Source organism: Pollicipes pollicipes, unplaced genomic scaffold (genome assembly GCF_011947565.3).
Source record: "Pollicipes pollicipes isolate AB1234 unplaced genomic scaffold, Ppol_2.1 Scaffold_6052;HRSCAF=7182_pilon_pilon_pilon, whole genome shotgun sequence".
Classification (NCBI taxonomy): Eukaryota; Metazoa; Arthropoda; class Thecostraca; order Pollicipedomorpha; family Pollicipedidae; genus Pollicipes; species Pollicipes pollicipes.
The window spans coordinates 8,353,073-8,374,753 of record NW_023596805.1 but is presented as its reverse complement, the minus strand read 5'-3'; the positions used below and the strand labels follow the sequence as shown (position 1 = coordinate 8,374,753).

Genomic DNA, 21,681 nt, shown 5'->3' with positions numbered 1-21,681 from the left:
CCGAACCGGCCGCAGCATCTGTGCGCTGCCGATCAACCGTCAGAGAGGAACTTGATCACACATTGGGCCCGCCGTGCCTCGTGCACAGAACAGGTGTTTGAGGCAGCGTGTGAGACGGAAGTATCGTTCGAAAAGCCCCTGGCCCTGACTGTCGCGCAAAAACGGCAGCACTTTTGATGCTGCAAATTGGCTACCGGGCGTCGCCAATGCTCCTCAGGGAAGGCCGTTTCGGGAACTTCAACTTCCCGATGTTGAGCGCAAATTCATGCCACGACGCTAAATCCAAGGCAGTGCATTCCAGTAAGTTCAGATACCGAGATATCCCGCGCTGAGTATATTGGTAAAAGCCTGGCCCCCCTCGGTTTGGGCCAACTCACTGGGTGCTTCAGGGATCAGTTGATCAGGAAGGCTGTCGCATGCTCTTCGCCCACAGCATCACCACGCGCGCCGGTTGTCTGCGTTCCTGCTATATTCAAACAAACAAAATAAAAATGCGGGTTACATGGTATGAAGTTTCACTTGCCGCACTAAGCCAATATGGCAGGGCTTCTTGTAGCAGGATGTTTCGGGAGTCTGGGGAGGTAGAAAAAGGATATAACGGGAATGTATTGGAGAAAAAATGCCCAAGTTTCGCCCCAGTTCACCCAGCGTACAAGTGCACCAGCTAGTGACATGCGCAAGCAGAAAAACGCCATCGTGATACGCACGCTCCAAAATGCGGTGCAATCTCACAGTTTTCTCCGCACAAATCTGCCGAAAACACCACGAAAACCACCAGACGACGCTGAGGTAAGGCACTTTCTCGATCTGCGCTTGTGTCAACGCATCAAACGAAGCGCCTGCCTCTGGAAAATGTCTGCAACAGCCGGGCCAACAGCAACCGAAGCGCGCGCGGGCGATCAGCACCAGCGCGGCGCACACCTCGCGAATACGCCAAAATACCTGGGGTCCCTTGAAAATGCCAGACGAGGTAAGGGATATGGTAACAATACAACAGTCCGTCTGCAGTTAATTATGCGCCGCTGGGGCCAAACAGTGCGTGTGGACATTGGTCAAGATCACGTGACAAGCTGATGCCGGGTTCTTTGAGGCGTAGGGACGGAACCGCGCATGAAGTGGCCCCGATACGTCCAGTCACACAGACAACGCGCCCCGAGACTGCTGCCGAGTCTGGGCAAAACTGAATAAGTCTGAGAAGTACAAGAAGTCTGAACAAGTCGGAGATGCATCAGAAGTCCAAACAAGTCTTAGATGTATGATAAGTCTGAACAAGTCTTAGATGTATGAGAAGTCTGAACAAGTCTGAGAGGTCTGAACGAGTCTGAGAAGTGAGTAAGACAGAAGTCTAAAAAGTCTGAGAAGTCTACGACTGCTGCCGAAGACCAGTGCAGTCCGCCAGAACGCAGCGCAAGACGTCACACGTGGCTGAACAGCCCCGAACACCTTTGAGCCCTGCAGTCGCTAGCACTCACATCGTATTACGCACGTGGCATTGCACGGAACAGAGATTATTGTACGGTGCGAATATCCCAGAGACGGTACGCGTGCCACCACCCAGCCCCCACCCAGAAGTATTCCCCGCGCCCGTCATGCAAATGCCTCCAGCTATGGGCACAGGACGCGCCCGCCCTCACCCTCCGCTTCCAGCCGGCGCAGCGCTGGCCGTTGCAGCATCGCCACGCATCCGCCAGGAACCCCCGCCCAGTCGGCCCCACGCGCATCAAATGCGGTCACGGCAGCGCGCAGGCCACGCCCCGAAGTCAGCTGAGTGCAGTGGCGTCACTGTCCACGCGGAGCCAAAACGTTAAAACTTACTTCCTAACAGCATAACAAAACCCATTCGTAACCCATTAACGTCCCTCGAATGTCCAAGTGAAGGTGAAATGTCGAATTTTGACGTCAAGCAGCCATCCTGGGGAGAACAGCTGCGACGCAGGGCTGACGCCCGCTGATGAAGGCGCTGTATTGCGTGGTGATGGCTCCTGATGCGGCGCCCCACGTCAGGAGGTGTCTCCTGACTGCTGTCCGTGACGTGCAGTCATAGTGCACCTCACAACAGGCGGCAGCAGGACATCAGCCTGGCATCACGCGTGACTCAGGACGAGCCCCGATCGCACCAGGACACGCCTCCTGACGTGCCGCACCGCACCAGGGGACCAGGAGACGGCTCAACGTCTCCCCCAAACTATCTTCTGGCCAGCTCCCCCCCCCCTGCCCCCCGGGAGTCGATCCGGAGCCGCCAGAAGCTCGGCCGACGTCGAGCCGCGGGGCCGCCAGCCAAAGTCGGGTCGAGCCGAGCCGCCGAGCCGCCGAGCCGCCGATCTTCCGCCACCGCCGCGCGCGGCTACTCGACAAACTCGGGCCGCTCCGGGAAGGTGCAGCCCTCGCACTGGATGACCGCCTGGGCGGCGTACACGCCGCAGCGCACGCACACCTCCAGCGGCCGGCCCTGGATGTACTGCGCCAGAAACCCTGCCGAGAGGGGAGGGGAGGTCACGACCCACGAGGCCGTGGGAGGTCACGAGCACGGCACGACATGCGGGAGGGGTTGGGCTTAAAGGCGCGTCGACTGCAGAGGTTATTTGCGCTCATGTCAGGTTAGACGTTTGTTCGACGATTTCGAATGCGAGCAGTCACGCAGCAGCTTTCAAGTGACAGCCGTCAGCTGCATGCCGGCACAGTATGACATAGCTACTCCACATTAATTCAAAAGTACGGTATAAAAAACATAAAGCAAAAAAATCGCGGAACTAACTAAAAACTCAGCAGGCATCTAGATGCCGGGACATGTGCCTTCCCAGGTATCTATGTCAGTGACTGTGAAACTTTGAGGCAGACGCCTGTCAGATCAGCAAAAACGGCTCGGGGTCCGGCCGACATCTGATCGCCGAGCAGACAGGCCGGGGGAGTCTGTTCCAATGTGAGGCGCCGGCTCCGCTCTGTCTGATCGCCGAGCAGACAGTCTGGGGGAGTCTGTTCCAATGTGAGGCGCCGGCTCCGTTCTGTCTGATCGCGCCGAGTCTCAACTAACACGTGCAGCAGACGACAGGGCGCGCAGCTGTGGCACAACGGCCGGATCTCCCCGGGAAGAAGGAACGAATGCGTCGAGGAAGGGAGGGACGGACGGACGGACGGACAACGGGACGGAGGGATGGAGAAAAGGGAGACACACAAAGGGAGGGAGGGACGGAGGAAGGCAAAAGAAAAGAAGAAAAGAGCAAACAAAGGAGAAGGAAAAAGGAGAAGGGACGAAACAAAGAAGGTCGGGAGAAAGAAAGCAAGGAGTGAAAGCGAAAAGGAAGGCAGAACGAAGGAAGTAAGAAGAGACGAACGCTGCAAGCTTCGCACGAGGACTCATGCCGCCCGCCAGGTGCAGCTGACAATGAAGGACCGAAGGCGCCGCAGTTCATGGAGATCTAATGGACCTGCCGGTCGGCAACGTAACGGCACGTACCTCCAACAAAGGCGTCACCAGCGCCGTTGGTGTCCAGAACATCGTCGACCTTTCCGACGGGGAACGTCTGCACCTTGCCGTCTGCAACACAGGTGACAATCGTGACGGATTGTTGTTGACCGACGCCTGCAGCTGCCAGGGTCGCCGCCGTCCGCAAGACCTCGTGAAGGTCAGGGTGGGGTTGGCTGCCTGAGGCGCGAGGCCAACGCTCGACCCCTCGATTCAAGGGCGAGGGCTCTCGCTGATCAGTTATTACACGCAGACAACGCGGGTGTTGCTCCCTGCCAGTTTGCAAAAGTCGGCAGGGGGGGGGGGGGGGGCACACAACGAAGCAGAGCGACGCTGTAGAGAACATTCGTGAGTCGCGTTTACCTGGCACTGGCACATATCCAAGACGATTCATGGGCTTATAGTAAGAGAGGCTGGATTAGAAAGGTCAAGATGTGATAAGTGACAACAGCGCCCAAGATAACAGATCTCACACTGACCAGCGGGAAATCTCGTCACTGACAAGGACAATGTAAGCTTATTTCAGTGGGCTGAGAAATATCGGTTTGGAACTTATTAACAGGGCCAATGACTGCTGAATCCACTAAAAGGTCAGCAATCAACCCGAAGGTTGATCAACCGCGCCCGCCAAGGCAGCTAGATGCCGGGCGCCATACATTGACGTTCACACCGCAAAACTGCCGAATCAAGCAAATCACAAATATTCACCACGTGGCGCCATCTACTGCACGACCTCGGCACTTGAACTTCTATCGACCTACCCAGGGCGACCACCACCTCCAGCTCGCCCTGCGTGAACACCACCATGCGGCTGCGCTTGGTGTTCTCCTTGGGCAGGGCGGCCGCCTTCAGGGCGATCTCCTTGATGTCAGTGGTGCCCAGGTTCTGCTCGGCGGAGAACGTGGCCGCTTCCTGCAGCGACAGACCGCAGGGCGGGGTCAGGCGCCGCCACCGGGAGGTCACGGCCATGGCCACGGCCACAGCCACCGGCATGGTCCTAGTTAGTTACAGTAAGTCACGGTGACGGTGACGGTCACGGCCACAGTTGCAGCGAGTCACAGTCACGGCTACAGTTATAGTGAGTGCGGTCACGGCCACGGTCACGGTCATGGTTACAGTTGAAATTACAGTGAATCACAGTCACAGTCAGCCAGTCACAGTTACGGTCACAGCCGAGGTCACGGCGGCATGGACAATTTGGTGGGAATAAAACAGCACAAAACACTACGTTGGTGAAAATGCTGGTAAAGAATGTTGATACTTTGTCGTCTCGCTACGGCAGCAAGGGGTTTTGTGTTTTAGATTTTGACCCTCCCCCCTGATACCTGTGATTTCAGCGGATTTCACAGCCGCGCTTTTTCAACAGATTGCAAATATGCCGCGCCTGTAAATAAAAAGTATTTCTCTCACCTTAATTCATTCAAACTTCTGTACCTGCTAGCTAGGAGGATGTGCAGCAACGAAAATACAAAGTCCATCCCTTTAACTAAAACTGTGAAAAATCCTTCTAGGTAAACGGCAAGATGTACGATGCCACCCCCATGACCATTGAGACCTATCTACCGACACACACGATGCCTCACAACTCAGTGTTGGGGAAATACCAAACCTCCGAAAATGAAGGAATCTGTTTTTTGTGGTTTGGGATTCGCACGTCATTTTGGTCCAAAACTGATCGGCCGAGCCCTACATTTCTGTGGGACGCAAAGCCCTCTGGAAGATGCAAAGCTCCCTACACGTCTGCTGACTTGGACGGAGAATGTGTCGTCTCTTCCTTTAGGCTGCACTGTCTCCCACGCCGGTCAGTGTACAGTACCGATAACCACAGCACTTAATATTCACACGTAAGGCCATTTAAGCACAGTTTCGCTTCTAGTACCGTTGACAACAGTGCCGCTCTCCCAGAGACCGCAAGGCCAGCCGGGGCTAAGTCCCAGCACCGGCCAGCTGTTTCACTCAGCCTGGTGCCTTACCGTCTCGTTTCCGAACAAGATGTCAACGTAGGGGAAGGCCTTCATCTGCTGGTCCTTGAAGAACTGCGAGAGGAACGGTGCGCTGAGGTTCATCATGAAGACGCGGTTGTGCTTGGCGGCGAACTGTGCAACCTTCAGGATGGACTCGATGGACACGGTGAGGAAGAAGCCCTGCGGGAAGAACGAGGTCGTTACAATTAGATGAATCGTGGCATATCTGACTCGCGAGACCTCTAACCGCATTGACTCGGGAGAATTGTGAAATTTAGATCCACCACTAGAACATCTAGAGATTAAAAAAATAATCCTGTGCAGCAATCGTTGAGTGTTTTTTTTTAAAGCTCGCTAGGCGGACGATGCCCATGTAAGCCGGTAGAAGTTAAGCAATTTTTTTTAAGAAACGTTAGCCACACTCTTGTGACAGGTCGGCTTTCGTGGTCTGGTGAACAGACACTGGGTCGGCGGGTCGGTAGAACAAGCCAGAGCGCGGGAGCATAGCTCGACCCGCCTGATTTCAGACGGCCACCCAGGTAACTGGCCAGTGACAGACCACCCCGACCGGGCGGCCGTGTCGCAGTACAGCCCGTCAAACCCCGGTAGCCCTTTCCGGAGAGATTGACCTGTGACATAATCGGCACAAATTCGGTGGCGATTTCAGAGCACGCACGATACCCTCTGCACAGCGAGCTCTCTGAATCCGAAGTCACCTATGAACACCAAACGAAGTAATCACACATTATATCATCATACATCACACCATCATATATATCACTCGCCATATCACATCACGTCCGCATACATCACATCACGTCCACATACATCACATCACGTGCATACATAACGCATAGGTATGGGGTTCGATTCCCCGCGGTGCCCGCCCTTCCTGCCAGGGTGAGAGGCAGGCGACGTCATATAGTATCAGCAGCTGAGCGCGTCGTAAAGCCCCAATGACACTGACACACATACATAATGCATGCATACAGACACACGTGCATGCATAGATCATGCACGCCACGCCGCGTGCAATGTGCACTCAACGCCACAACTCACTTGACGGCGGGCTGCCATATCACACAGCAAGCTGCCACGTGCAACGCACACACACTTTCACATCACACAACACATACACATCACTCCATCTCGACCATCACTCCCGTCGCACCACCGCGCGCGGCCGCTCGGCCACCGGCCTCACCGAAACGTAGAAGTAGTGCGCCTTCTCCACGAGCGCCCAGTGGGCGGTGTCCTCCAGGTGGGCGGCCGTGAAGCAGTTAGCGGCTGCCAAATGCGCGCAGAGCGAGCGACACTGGCCGCCCTGCGTCACCACCACCGCGCACCGCCCTGCCGCCCGGCAGCAGCGTGAGCACGCGGTGAACAGGTACCGGGCAGCTGCGGTCTGCGCGGCTCGCGCCCAGACACGCTCATGTTGCGCGCTATTTGATGGCTTTGGTTATGCTTAAATACAGGACTGGTCCATATATCATGCCAAATGTAGACATGAAATTGCCGTTTGTCAACATGAAGTGGGCCAAATCCTTCGCGGGACGAACATTTGGGAGAGCTAATGTTGTCGTGCCGTCGGTTCCACTCCCTCCCCGGCGCCAACAATTTATAACAATTGACACCACTTGCACGCACCGAACAGAAGCAGGAGTACTACCACCGGACGGCGCCCTATCACAAGCAGAGCAAAAAAGGAGGAGCTAACAGGCAGCGGGAGCCGGGGGCGGGGCGAGGGAGGCATCGCCAGACGGGTCTGCAGTCAACGCCGGTGTCAGCACACACCGAACAGAAACAGAGGGACTACCCCGAACGACACCCTATCACAAACAGACCCAACCCGGAGGAGCCAACAGGGAGCGGAGAAGGGGGCGGGAGGGGGGGGGGGACATCACCAGACAGGCTCGCAATCAACACTGGCGTCAGCACACACCGAACAGAAACAGGGTAACTACCGTCGCGCATCGATCTGTAAACAGCGGCCACATGAGCCGCAGCCGAACAGGGGACGACGCCAGCACCGCTCGGCTGCAGCCGGTGTCAGCACGGGCCGTGTATCGACTCCCGCCGCGCGGCGGCTCTCTCCGGTCAGCGAGGTTATCAGAGACGTCTGTATCGGAGACAGAACCGCCGGCGCGAGGAGCGCGCTCGGCCGTCACCGCAGAGGCTGGCGGCAGCTGTCACCACCGCCAGCGAGAGCCGGGAGCGGACGGACGCTCCAACACACCCACACCTATATATATATATATATATATATATATATATATATATATATATATATATATGGGTTGCGTGCGTGCGTGCGTGCGTGCGTGCCTGCGTGCAAGCGTGTGCGTTAATTACTTCACACTAAAATAAAACATTAATCCCGATGGAGCGCTCTGATCGCCTGGTTTTCATCTGCAGACTGGTAACCTTCACCTGCAATCTTCGTGCGGGCTGTCCATATCAAATCACAACACAGCACGTCGCCCGCAAGCCGGCAGCGCGCCACCGAAGCTCCATCTCACCACCGACGGCACCCGGCCGTCCGGAGGTGCTGCGTTACACGTCCGTCCGTCAATTGAATCGACTGCCAGCCCGCGACAGAGGACAACTGGGCGTGCGCTGCTGCACGGGCGGGGCGGGGCGAGGCGGAGCGCGTGCGCGACAGAGGACAACTGGGCGTGCGCTGCTGCACGGGCGGGGCGGGGCGGGGCGGGGCGGAGCGCGTGCGCGACAGAGGACAACTGGGCGTGCGCTGCTGCACGGGCGGGGCGAGGCGGAGCGCGTGCGCGACAGAGGACAACTGGGCGTGCGCTGCTGCACGGGCGGGGCGGGGCGGGGCGGAGCGCGTGCGCGACAGAGGACAACTGGGCGTGCGCTGCTGCACGGGCGGGGCGGGCCGGACCGCGCGCTCGCCGGCGGGCTCGACGTCGCCACGCCAGCCGAGCGCGGAGGATGCGTTGCATGACAACGCACGCGCGGCGGACGCGTGCTAGAATGACCAGGATTAAGCGGCCCAGAGGCACCAACCGGCCCAATGGTGGTGGTAGGCGTCGACAGTCACCGCTGGCGGAGGGCCCGCGCACCACGCTCGCTCGGGTCACACCTGTCGGCCGGCCGAAGCGGCGACAGGAGTCGAGCAGGCGCCACCGGGGTCGGCCAAACGCCGCGGCCTCCCGGCAGATGGGAAAAGGCCGCTGGCGCTGGAGCCGAGTGTCAAAAGTGACGTAGGTTCTTCTGCCGTGATTGCATTGTGTTCTATGATCTACATTATGTATTACGTTACTGGATCATGTGAGGCGTGACATTGGCTTTTCGAACGTAAGAGTAGCGTCAGATCTTCGGATGTCATTGAGATGTGACATCAAAACGTCGCACGTCCGACATCACAGCCAAATGTTACGGCCCTCTGGACGCGCTGGAAATAGCCAGCCGGCCGCCAGACACAACAACCGCGCCACACGTGACACCGGTCTGCCAGCTATCAAAGGAGCTAGTCACAGTCTAGACATGAGACGAGACGAGCCTGCGCCGGTCGGGTACGGCCACGGCTCGCAGCGGCACGGCAGTCAGCGGCAGAATACAGCTCGCCGCGGCGGACACACATCATCTGTCTCATCCGGAAGGAGGCTGGGCCGACAGCTTGGCACGAGCCGCCGATGGAATGTGATTCGTTTGTACTGCTGATGACCGCATGACGTCGTGACCCCATGACCCCATGTGATCGTCTCAGATGGTCTCCAAAAAAGCGGCTTGATGCGGTTCGTTGCATGGGCATACAAGCTGTTTATATTGCATCTGGTATGCACCATACGACCGCGGCACGGTATTGGATCTCACTCCCACACCGCAAAACGTCATTCGCATCCCGGCGCGACAACGCAGCCACCGGCGCCGACACGCCGCCCGAGACGGACGGCATGACCTTCCCCATCGACTGACGGAATCGCCACACGGGCACCGACGCCAGCGTCATCCGGAGCCCTGACCGAGCCCGACCGGCGGCGCGCGGTCCTGGCCGGCCGGGCGGCGCGCTGTTTACGCGGCGGGCGCCAGGCACCAGCCAGCCGGCCGGGCTCTGTCACCGACGGGTCACAGTGGCCGGCGAGGCTGCAGCTGGTCACGGCCGACGCCACGACCGGCGGATCGCGGAGGCGTTGTCTGCTGGTGGAGCCCTGGGCTGGACTAAGACGCGGGAACAGAGGAGGGACGGGGGAGGGTCGAGAGGCAGCAGAGCAGGGGGTTGCTGATAAACGTGGCATCGTTTGCCCGTCCAATTCCCGCGAAGGAAAATAACGAAAAGAAACACAAAGAAGAACGTCCAAGCCCTCGGGAGTGAGAACCTCTCTTCCTTCAAGCGTTGAAAGCATCGTCGAGCGCCAGAGGACCGGCACGTGACGACGTCACCGGAGTCCAACACGCGTCACGCCTCGCAGGAGCGGGCGACGCCCGTTTGGTGCAGTCATCGCCCGAGCCATCAAGCGGGCAACGTCACAACGTGACGTGACGCTTAATGTGCCAGGTTCAGCACTGAGGACGACTTCAAAGGCCAGGTGAATGAGCAGACGCCTCTGTGAAGTCTGTGGCGAGCAGACTGGCAGCCCTTTCAAGTCCTCGGTATCGTGCGATCGGTCAGCGTGGAGTCAGCTCGCGCTCTTCTGGCCGGCGGGCAGTGAACCATGCACCTGCGTTTTAAGACTGTCTTTTCCATGCCTTGTGCTTTTAAGAATTAGTTCAGTATCTAAGTGTGGGAGTACGCCTGCGCTGATGTCTGCTCACTGTTGTTGGATTAACTTTGCTTGAACAAACAGCAAGGGTTTGTTTACTTTCCTGGTTGGAATAGCCCCGCGCAATCTTAGATGGGCTTGAACCAGGAAACCGTGCTCTTGAAGTGGTCAGGGCTGGCGGGCGGACGGGAGCGGAAGACGGCAGTTTCCAATGCTTGAAGCTGTGTTTAGTGGAGCAGTGTCTGGGTCCGCCTCCTCACCACACAGAAGTGCCCCCCCCCCCCCCCCACCCCCCGCGCCGCCCTATTGTCTTGGAGCACTCCCGTCACCGACAGCCCGCTGCGGGATCCCCGGCAGGACTGGGACACCCCCGACGTGCTGACGCCCATCGACAGTCGGGGCCTGACGAACTCGCCCACTGGACTGTGTCCAGACCACGCGCTTTCTTCAGCCCCCCCCCCCCCCCCCGCTCCCGCCCCGACGAATAAACACACGTCGACTGAACTTCATGTCAGCTGTCAGAGTCGCCACATCGACTCGCTCGAGCGCGGAACAAGCAGAGTGCATTTCAGTTGGGCCCAATATTGGTGACAGATGGACTCTAATCTCATGTTGCCACGCGCCGTGCGCGACGCCGTGTTCTCCGCGTGTACGTTGTGTCATGTGACTTGACGTTGATGAATGGACGAAGCGGCTTTCCAATGTAAGGATTGGGGGAGGGGTGGGGGGGGGGGGGAATTCGAGGCTGAATACTGATATACCTGCCCAGGGCCGCAGCCAGCTGCCGATGCTGCCGCTCGCCGCCCGCCAGCGGCCACAGCCCCGGGAGGGGGGGGGGGGGGGGGGGGGGGCTCGCTCGGCGCCGCCGAGAACAGCGGCACATGAGCGCGCGCACCGTCACGAGCGAGACGCCCCCGCCCCGCTCCGTTACGATCTGCCCCACTCGAGCGCCGAGCCGCGTGATAAGGCGGCCCATCACACGGGCCCTTCCCGAGAGGCGGAGAACTGAGCAGCCGGGGTATAACGAGAGATTCCGCCGACTCAATCGACAGTTCACGGCAGGTGGAGGGGTGGGGGGGGGGGGGTGAGGGGGGGGGCGGGGGGGGGGGGGCGGTCGTGACCCGCCGACAGGACTAGGTCACGACACGGCGACGAGGACAATTGGGATGGGGCGGCGGTAGCGCGACTCTGTTGGACCTTTGCCCCAATTAGCCACGTCGTTAAGCCCTGGCCTACAGGAACGTCCTAATACTACCATCAATAAACCGCGGTGGTTTCTCGTCAAACCCATTAAATCTAAAGTCTGCGGAAATACTGCACCGTTAACTGTTTGGAACAAAAATCTGAGAAGAATGGTAATCATACCAATCAGGAATACCCCAGCTTGCTGCACAAGAAACTGAAACCAAAGAACCATTACTACAAAGACATAAGTCTTATTCCCCCCGGTGAACCCAGCCTGCCTAATGCATAGGCGGTGTATGGCCTCGTTGAGGACAGGGGAGGATGGTGCCGATTGAATGAATCGACGCCGATCGGTCTGAATCGACCTTAAAACGGCTCCGCGGTGCCCTGGCATGGCTTCAGCGGGCACACAGAGCACGTGACGTCACTCTTTGGAGGGCCTCGACCAGCGAAGATTATACCCAGGATTGGGGACCTTCAAAGATGATAATGCCGACATTTTCGATCCATACCACCACAACAAGGCACAACGGTTACGCCGCCCCGCCACCCGGTCCATTCCTACACCACTAGGATGTGGTGTCCATGACCAGTAAAATGCACCATTTACCATGTGGAACAGCTGAAAACACATCCTCCACTCCGGACGATGGATCCAGGTGACGTCATCCCCGCCCGGTGACGTCACTCTAGCGCCTGGTGACGTCACCCGTACCCCGCCGGCTGTGACGTCAGAGCATTTCCCGCCAGCGGCGAGCCGGAGAGCCGACTCTCCTCTTCCAGAGCGGCGGCGGCAGCTTCCGAGCCGCTCATCAAAGGGGGACCGCCGGCCAATCCGATCCGAGCCACGCCGGCCGGCCCGGTCACAAGAGAGGGGGGGGGGGAGGCGCGAGCGGCCACGGTCATAACCCCATGGTACCAGCACGACTCGCGCGTAGCGGGGCAGGCACGGGACTGCGGTGCCGCCTGCGATCGACGCTACGACCGGTGAATCCGTCTACATCTGTCGAACGTTACGCTGCCCCGTCAGCTGGAGGAGGCGGCTTGGCAAAAAAAAAACAGCGCCCAGCAGGGATCGAACACGCGTCCTCTTATTAGCCCCAAAGGATCATCCCCGCTGTCAGCACTTGACCAATCTCGAGACTATTCAAGGACACACGCTAAACAGATCGGAGCCTCTCGCACCGATAGTCGCAACGGGACCTTGCAATGTAAGCAGTGTGCAAGATTCGAACCGGAGGCACCGTATTCCGATGCTACGGCGAGAGCTCTTCTCCTGCCGCGCCTGGCTGGCCATACCAACCGCCTTTGCCTGCACCAGCAAACGTTGCCTACATACCGCACAATGAAAATCTGTCCCAGCGCCAGCGCCACGTCAGACCCGCCCCAGAACCCACGTACGCCGACGGAAGCTCGCTGGTACCAGCAGGTGAACCATAACAAGTGAACCGGGAAGTGAAGAAGGTGAACACTATCTGTATCGATCCTCGTAATACAAGCCCGTAGCGTATGTTGTAGTTAGCATGTTGACTATTGGAATCCACGCCACGTGCAGCAGCCACCTGCATCTGGTTGCGTTCTGTCGTTTACGGACGCAGATCACTTCTACGTAAGAAGCATCGGCAGCCGGGGGGCCAGGGACACTGAAGGTTGTTGCGTGGCCAATGGTGTGGCATGCATTTGAACGATGCATGGCCAATGGGGTAGCAGGATTTGAATGACGTTGCTACGGCGTCACGCATTCCTGAATGACCTTGAAATAGTCTGCATGGGAGAGTCTGCACATCTTAGCGAACGCGTAGCTCAGAAACTAGAGCGTTTTAGTTCTTCAGAAGGGCGGGGCTGTGAATTGCACCCAATGATCTTCCACATGGCTATTTTACTTAAAAACACCATACAAATGTGGAATGCTGCCTTTAACTCGCAGCCCGGAGTTCAGCCACCGCCCCGGAGTCCAAGCGCCGCACCGAATCACTCTCTCTCCGCGTGCAGGACTCCCCCGCCCCGGGACCACTCACCGGTGGGTGTGCTGTCGTTGTACTGGTACACCACGTTGACGCCGTCGGCCCTGGCCGCATCACTCAGCTTCTCACTGGTGGCGTCCCGGCCCACACAACCGAAGAAGGTGGACGCGTTCGGTCGGCTCAGCAGCCACTGCGCCGTGCGCAGGGCGTTCTGCGTGGCGCCGCCGGCCACGTAGCTGACCTTGAAGCGGGACACCATCTCGTCGTACAGCGGCATGTGCTGGTCCTCGGCCAGGATCGCGTTGTTGGCCTTCAGACCTGATGGAAGGCGATGCTGTTGGTGCTGTTGCTTGATGGGAGTCAGTGGATGCATTTTGATGGGGAATTGTGTGATAACCCTATGTGATGAGGTGAAGACTAGATTTATGTTTCATCTGCTTTGTCTGTTATGGCTTCTTTTAACTACTGCACAGGTGCAGTCATGTCTGTGTGCAGTAGTTTCATGCACAACAGCATATGCAGTGTGGCACAGTGAATGTCTAGATTTAAGCAATGAACTATGGGCCATTAAATCCACAAAATATGCACACTGCCTTTGCCAATATGTTCAGTTAAAAAAGGTGAATATCTACCACAATTAATAATGTCCCTAACTTAGTGGAAGCATAAAAGAGGACACCACAGAAATATATGTAGGCTGGCTTATCTACATTTCTTACCATATTTATCCAGGAACTCCTGGTCACCATGGGCAGAGATGTCCAGGAGGGGATTGCCCATCCCAAACAGGATTCCATCACTGAAGAGAAAGGAAATGGTTATGTATGTACAAACTCACCATCCAGGCTCTCACAAATGGCATTACAGTTGCATATAAAAGCTGCTGGATCAGGAGCTCTGCTGGACATTTGATCACAGGACAAGAAAGGGGCATGCTTGAGGAGAAAATATATATTCATCTGAAAGTTGCAAAAATTAGCCAAACTTCTAAGGTTGAGCATGCTGATGCATATACCCAACATCATTATGCATGTTTAGTAGCAACATGTGTAACAATGAAATGTATCATATGAACATTTGCAACTATAAGTAAAAAAACACACACTAAGGTTTGCTTTCCAACAGCACAAGCTGCCACAAAATGGGGGCCTATTGTTCATTAAGGCAGGTCCAGAGGGGGAGTAACCATGAAGGCTAAATCAGGGATATTCCTGGACCTCCAGGACAATCTGTGCAAATCTTAGGGAGGTAAGTTAACCGCAGAACACTCTTTCAGAGCACAGGAAGCCCAATTTTATGAGATTTTAAAAATCCAAACCCTTTTTGTATTTTGCCGCCCAAGCCGGCGTTGCCCCCTTCCGCAACCTCTCCCTATCAGGAGGGTGTTCTGAATCTGCCCCTTGGTTACCATTGATGTAAATTCAAGCTACTGTCAAAAAGGATGAATCATTGTCCGGACTACCACACACAAACCATTGTTTGCAGCAAGGACTGAGGAGAAACAAGTGCCACGTTCAGAGCTGAACAAGTTCCCACAGCGCCCGCGGTCCACGTAGAAGCCATCTGAAGCCGACAATGCCCCCAGTAAGCCAACGGCACATCGAGACGTTCTGCATCTTGGGCTTGACTCCGGAATCTCCGCCCCTTACGCTTGCTAGAACGGCCACGTGACTCGCACGTTACTCACGTAATACCGACAGGAGACATGACCTCCCCCTTTCAGAATACAACCGACTGAGGGCGGGTTGTGGATGTTGGCCGTAGTCATTGAATGATGTCTTAGCGCCAGGGTTCTGCACCGTAACACCACATAGATTCGTAAATAAATGTGCCGCACAGAGGTACTACTTTGACATGTTATCTGTTGGAAATAACAAAAAAGACCAATTTCTTGGCTATGCATTTATTTGTAGCCAAATTTTATTATCTTCCTTGCGCCAATTTTAATAAACTTAATATGACGTTTGTATTGGTGCATAATGATGGCGCTTTATGATGTAGAGACAAATGTAACGCCATAACGACAGTACCAAGCCGTGAGAATTTAGTGTATGTTCTCCCAAATTGAGCTAATTTGCCTCAGAGTACGTGAAGTAATAAACCAGCATAGCCTTTGATCTAGATCTAAAATGAAGGCTGGTGTCAAACGAAAATGTTGAAATGACGGCATGAAACAGTTAAACATGTGACGGATCTTGCTCTGTAAATAATTGATTAGCAGATTTTTGTTAGTGCTGTATAACTAATTTGGTGCAATATCATTTATTTTGGACATTTTGTATTTCTTGTGAGCATCTCGGCAAATGCTGGACTCTATGCCGGGAAGTACCATTGAAGGGTGGTCCGTCGTGGTGCCGGGTTCATCGCGGATATTTGTGTGATAGAGTATTCAGTGTTGGGCGTCTGGGCGTTTGGAAGTGGCACATATTGCTTTATTTTGGGGTGAGTATCAACCGTTTACTATCATCTAGCTGGGAGTGCACTTGGGTTGGTGTTAGCTTTGCAATGTCATGCTCCGCGCTGGTCATTCTATGACAGAACAAGATAGTATGGAACAGTATAGCTTCTCAATCGTCATCTTTCCATAATTCGGTCGGTTTGCTTCCGAGAAACGTGTCATACATGTTGGGCCCAACAGCAGTACTAACTGCCTTTCGCCTGATCGTGACCCGGTTGGTTGTTTGAGCATCACAATTTTGGGTGGAAAGGTTTCGCTGTAATCCCCTGAGATGAACACTATGGTTTGGGGAAATATGGTCTTATGTGAACTTAACTGTGCTAAGTTTTAAGGTGAGGCCATTACCTCAGAGTCAAGTCTGGGTCAAGAGGCCAGCCAGCTGTAAAAGGAATGTTTGACACATGAAGACATTAAAGCCAGCATGATATATGATAAAGCGAGCTCCCTTTTAACTATTGGTGTATCTTCAAGTGGAAAAGATTGCTCTAGATATCATGATTTTTTGTTGAATAAATATGCTTGTCAATGTGTCATGGTTTGATTGTGTCATCATATGTTGCACAATGTTGATTCATAGCCAATTGATGGCTGTTATACCATGTCTATAGGTCTTAAGAAGGACAGGATTGTGAATGGCATCTAAGGCCTTTAAGATAGCTATTTCAGTTAAAAACTCCACATGAATGTGAACCTCTCCATATAACTTGGCTACCTGTTCATGACAAAAGGCTGTCTAGGGTTGTATCATAATTTTTATATTTGAATTTCTAACTCTAGCCTAAAATTATAGGCCATAACCCCACCACACATTTTTTATGGAGGACAAAAATGCTTTCACACACTGAGATGGGTTAGAAACTGCATTTTACCTATTCTCAGTGCCTAGTGCAGGCAGGATAGCTTCATCACATTTAACATCGACCAGATGTCCATGGAAAATAGACTGTGCATGAAGAGTGCAAGTGGTGATAAACCAGCCAATGTGGCATGCTAATCAGTGACATCATGCCCTGGCCACCACCTCCTCCAGAAGTTATTGGTGTCCAGCATACAGATGATGTCTCAGGGAACTGAATGTAGGCTGTGTTACTGGCTGAATTCTACTAGCTTTACAAGCTTAAAAGATGGTGAACACCCACAGAATCTTGTCAAGAAGAAGACTCAGCTTTATTTTTGGCAGTTTATTTAAGCAATATATTTAAAGGTTAAGCCTCCAATCAATAGAAGCAAACTGATCCCACAAGCTCATGCTACACACTTTCTGTAATACACAGTCTGTTCATATGCTCTATGATCACCTGACTATGTTGTTCATATGATACCTTTGGTGTTCATTGATATGTTCATATGATACCTTTTGTCATTGACCACACCTGTCACTTCTCTTCTCCTTTTGCAAGATACATCTAACACATAGCCACTGTGTCCCATGCAACTGCATGTGTCTCACATGCACATGGTTGCATCCCATGCATTGCATGCACATGAAATATTCTTGTGCCGTGAAGCATCATATTAGGCACAAAATTATAATTGTAGGTGATTTACCCCAAAACACTGATAGGTAAAAAAAAAACACATGAAGCATAACTCATGGGTGGAGTGGTCACATCAAGTATGCTGTTGGTGGGTGGGTGCCATGTCTGATTTCAACATACAGGTGTTGGAACATCCAACAAAACCTTGTTCACAGATTATCATTAAGTCTGCTGGGATGGAGCAGCCAATCAGCAGGCCAACCAATGTGCTAACAGAGTTTTGCCACATGTAACCTGATGAAATAGCAATTCACCAGACCTTCCATGCTGTCTGCAGGTTATCACCATTGTGACTTGACCCCATGTGCATGCGACTGGGCTGAAGGCGAATAGGCAGACCACCTGAAGTGTCACATTCACAGTATTGTCGCCATGTGTGAGTGTATCCTGTGTGTGTCCGACCAGACTAAGACAGTGGGTTACCAGACGACCACCACGCGTGCCCCTCGTCCCCAGGCTGCCACCATGTCTGACTCCATCCCGCGCGCCTTCGACCGGGCCGAGATAGTCAGCCTGATCGTGCGCACCGCCGTCGCGTCGGCCATCACCTACCTCGGCGTCAAGTGGGCCGTGGACATGATGGACCCGACCAGGAGGCGCCGCCAGGAGGATAAGAAAAGGGTGAGGCTGGCGGACGGCGGCTTGCGGGGTGACGAGTTTCGGATCGAGAGGTCCGCGGTTCGACTCCCACCGGGGGAAATTTTGCAACGGGGTGAGAAGCGTCGTAGGTGCTGGCTCCCGCCAGGGTGTGGCAACGGTAATGCCGCACGATAAATAATCGTCCTCCAGTCATGGTGGCCGTGGGCGGCAGTATGTATATTTGTTTGTGGGGTACGGCGGCGGGACTAACCATGGATGATCAGTTCAGCCCTGTAGGCCTCAGCGAGAACCTTAGCCGTCATTGTTTGTCATGCTGCCGACATGTCACTCTGCGAGCGTCGCTTACTGACTTTCGAATGTCTCCTAACTTTCGTTGGCGCCATCATTGAAAGGTCACAGCGCGTCGAATGAAATGAATATGTAGGTTACGCCCCATACAAAACAGCTCCAGCCCTAGGGGCGAAGTGTTCCGCCCGTATACGGACTGTAGTATCCATGTAGTTTGAGAAGAACACCTAGGTCTTTCCGTTTGTAAAGGATGCAGCTCTTATAGGTCATAATATCAAATTATGCAGTTTGTCGCCAGTCATCAGACCACCTGGGAATGAACCTCGTTCACGGGCCAGGTGGCACAGGTGGCAGCAGCGAAGAAGCTGATCGGAGTGGGGCAACACAGGGCCATCTCCGCTCGGTAATGATTTTTGCAGCTCGTAATGCAACGTAAGCCGCCATTCTGCAAAACCTGTTTACGATATGTCAAAGACACCAAAGCAAAATCAAGCAACACGACTGGCAGAGCTACAGTCTCCATGCTTAAGGTCAACAGCGCGCCAGTGTGAGGAGACGACAGCTATTTTTGGGTTCATAAGTCGCATCCGTTGCCGTGGGCCGGAGTTTATCACAGACGGCCTTGGCAACAGCGGAGGGACGGCGTGCAGGGTGACAGGTGCCTCCGCCCTCCCCCCTCGTCCCCCCCCCCCTCACTAGGGTCGCCGTCCGACGCGGACGGAGGTGGGGATGTACTAAAAACCCATGATTAAAATTTGATTCACCACATGGCTACTAAAAAAATCATCAAGTGCGGTGAGCGACGCGTGTATCTTGTGATGGACGGCCGTACGAATGGAGTCATGTTGAAAGGAAAGTTGCGCGTTTGAAGATATTGAAGCAATCATCACATATGGTGGATCAGGCCCACTGTTAGCTTGGGTATACTTTTAAGTAAAGCGACTGCTCTAGACAACACAGTTTCGCGGTAAAGTGAATATGCTTCTCGATACGTCGCTGATGACGTTGTCGTGCCTTGCACGACATTGATCAAGAGCCAGTTGACGACCGTTATCTCTGGTAATCGTGCTCACGAAGGTCAGATATGAACTATCCGACCATGATATTTGTTCGGCCTTGACCGCCGCATGGATTATGAAGTAGCAGGATTTGAATGACGATACTTTGACGTCATGAATGCCAAGATGACCTTTATATACTCTCCCCGAAATACTCTCCCCATTTTTGCGGACGCGTAGTTCAGAAACTGGGGGATTTAGGTCTTGAGACGGATATGGTTGTGAACTGCACTAAAAGGTCTTCGAGATGGCTATTTCAGCTGAAAACCCCATAGAAATGTGGAACGCCCCATGTAAAATATTCCCTCCTTGCTGTGAGAGCAGATACTGAGAGCACTGCATGAGGCTTTCCGCCGCGTTAGTGCCACACGTCCTCCGTTTAACGATACGTACGTTAGCGGATAAGTCATGGCAAAGTTAAAGCAAACAAATTTGGCCTACGTGAAACTAGGGTGCCGATAGTGTAGTGGTTGGCGCGTTAACGCCCACCCTTCCTGTCAGAGTGATAGTAAGGCGACGCCCCACACGTAAACGTAAACGTGTCACGTGAACATGGGGTATGGTCCCCGCCTCGCGGGCTTCACCCGTGTGGAACAACAGCACAAAAGCTTGAGAGAGAGGTGTTTAGCAACCGAAGTGCATACGCTGGCGTTTGCAACGCGATGCGCTTCCTACCGAGGGGCTCGCGCATGGTCTGTTCAGCTCTATATTTTTGCTGCGTTTTAAACGTCATGTCGGCAACAACGCGTTAAGCAGATACACTGGCGTAAGAGGCGTGGGGACCAGGGGAGGCGGGCTGAGCCTCCGAGTTTCTGAAATTTTTAATTAGCCCAATTGGCTGGTGACTGGAAGGAAATAATAATAATAAAATGGAAATCCCCCCTTCCAAGTTCGAGAACTTCTGGTGTTCATGGCGTTGTCGAGTACGTTAAGCGCTCTATATGAATTTGTGCACCTGTACTTGCTTTACCAGAACACGTGTCCGACAGTTTTGGGTCTCTCGAGGATTGCGGGGAACATGACCTGACGTTTTGAAAGCTAAGGGAGACACGTTGGCCACGCCCTCTCCCCCCTCCACGGTGTCTCCGCCCCTAATGATCGCAACAGCAACGCATTGCGGGCCCTGCGACGATTGGTTTGTCGGCGCACGTGTACAAGGCCCTGTTGACGAGGCAGGTGTTACATCAGCTGCTGCCTACTGACCTCTATGTGACCTCTATGTGCCCCCGTGTGACCTCAGCGTGACCCCGTGTGGTCTCTATGTGATCCACGTGTGACTTCTGTGTGATCCACGTGTGGCCTTAAGGTGACCCCCGTGTGACCTCCGAGACCCACATGTGACCTCTGTGACCCCGTGTGACCTGTGCGTGCCGGCGGCAGGCGGAGCGCCTGCTGAAGCGTCTGGGGGTGGACAAGAGCGTGCAGCTGACCGACTACGAGATGTCCATCGCCTGTCAGCTGGTGGAGCCCATCTCCATCCAGGTGTCGTGGGATAGCATCGCGGGGTGAGTAGCACGCGCGTCCGACGTGCACAGCTGCGCGGGCTGCTGATGTGTCGTTGGCTAATGAGTAGGGGAAGGGAGACAGGCGCCCAACGCATGACAAGGCGCACGTGCCGCCAGCATGGAGCGGTGATGTGGCCCACCTGACGTGCAGTTAATCAGGCGGTGGAGGAGAGCTGCTGTAACTGGCTGGCGCGCGACCAAAAGAGCAGGTGATAGCGTGTGTCGCGTTCCCTTTTTGATGGGAAAAAGATCTCCACACCTGGCCATGTCACCTACGCGCTTGATCTGACGCTTCACACCAGCTTATTCACACCAGACCATTCACACCAGACCATTTACACCAGGCCATTCACAGCAGACCATCCACACCAGACCTTTTACACCAGGCCATTCACACCAGACCAGACCGTACGATCCACGCCCCCATCCCGATGTGTGACGCCATACGCGCTTATCAGCGCTGTGCCGGCGTCCTCGCCCCAGTCTGCGCGCTCCAGGCGCCTCTGACCCGGCGCCATCGTCGCCACAGGCTGGACCACGTGATCCAGGAGCTGCAGGAGACGGTGATCCTGCCGATCCAGAACCGGGAGCTGTTCTCGGGCAGCGCCCTGATCCAGCCACCCAAGGGCGTGCTGCTGCACGGCCCGCCCGGCTGCGGCAAGACCATGCTGGCCAAGGCGACGGCGAGGGAGGCGTGCTGCAGGTGGGTGCCCGCCCTCCCCCTCCACCTTCCCTCTCCGCCGGCTTTGGGTCGGCTGAAGATTACCTACGCGGTTGGTGTCAAGGCATGGGAGATGTGAGAGCATGCAGCAAGGCCAGTTTACCAGATGTGGTATAGGTTAACATACCGGAAGGGTACTAGATGGTGCTGTAGGTTGTCATGCCAGTAGCGTTTACCAGATGGACTAAATATAAGGTTTACCAGTCTGTACCCCAT

At 54.8% G+C, this 21,681-nt stretch overlaps 2 protein-coding genes across 2 annotated transcripts in view; one reads left to right on the top strand and one right to left on the bottom strand.

The window, feature by feature from the left end:
• Positions 1–319: 319 nt before the first annotated feature.
• LOC119104477 (adenosine kinase) lies at positions 320–15,038 on the bottom strand. The gene is made up of 8 exons (XM_037228192.1): positions 14,985–15,038; positions 14,017–14,096; positions 13,352–13,615; positions 6,632–6,777; positions 5,437–5,607; positions 4,225–4,375; positions 3,455–3,535; positions 320–2,472 (listed from the first exon to the last, which is right to left on the bottom strand). The coding sequence occupies exons 1-8, from the start codon at positions 15,002–15,004 to the stop codon at positions 2,345–2,347; spliced, it is 1,041 nt and encodes a 346-aa protein (XP_037084087.1). The 5' UTR covers positions 15,005–15,038; the 3' UTR covers positions 320–2,344.
• A 603-nt stretch (positions 15,039–15,641) lies between these two features.
• Positions 15,642–21,681, top strand: part of LOC119104476 (ATPase family AAA domain-containing protein 1) — an 11,250-nt gene continuing 5,210 nt past the window's right edge. Inside the window, exons 1-4 of the mRNA XM_037228191.1 lie at positions 15,642–15,739; positions 17,750–17,914; positions 20,620–20,744; positions 21,274–21,447. Of these exons, the coding sequence (XP_037084086.1) occupies positions 17,759–17,914; positions 20,620–20,744; positions 21,274–21,447 (455 nt within the window). The 5' untranslated portion in view covers positions 15,642–15,739; positions 17,750–17,758. The remainder of the gene's footprint in view (positions 15,740–17,749; positions 17,915–20,619; positions 20,745–21,273; positions 21,448–21,681) is intronic.

What these genes read in the sequence shown, in the direction of transcription:
- LOC119104477 (XM_037228192.1), bottom strand. Translation starts at nt 15,004, where the DNA reads ATGTCTCCTGTCGGTATTAC. An exon ending in GGAGGTGGTGGTCGCCCTGG is followed by an intron (nt 3,536 to 4,224) that starts GTAGGTCGATAG and finishes CCTGTGTTGCAG; the next exon opens with ACGGCAAGGTGCAGACGTTC. An exon ending in TGGTGACGCCTTTGTTGGAG is followed by an intron (nt 2,473 to 3,454) that starts GTACGTGCCGTT and finishes CCCTCTCGGCAG; the next exon opens with GGTTTCTGGCGCAGTACATC.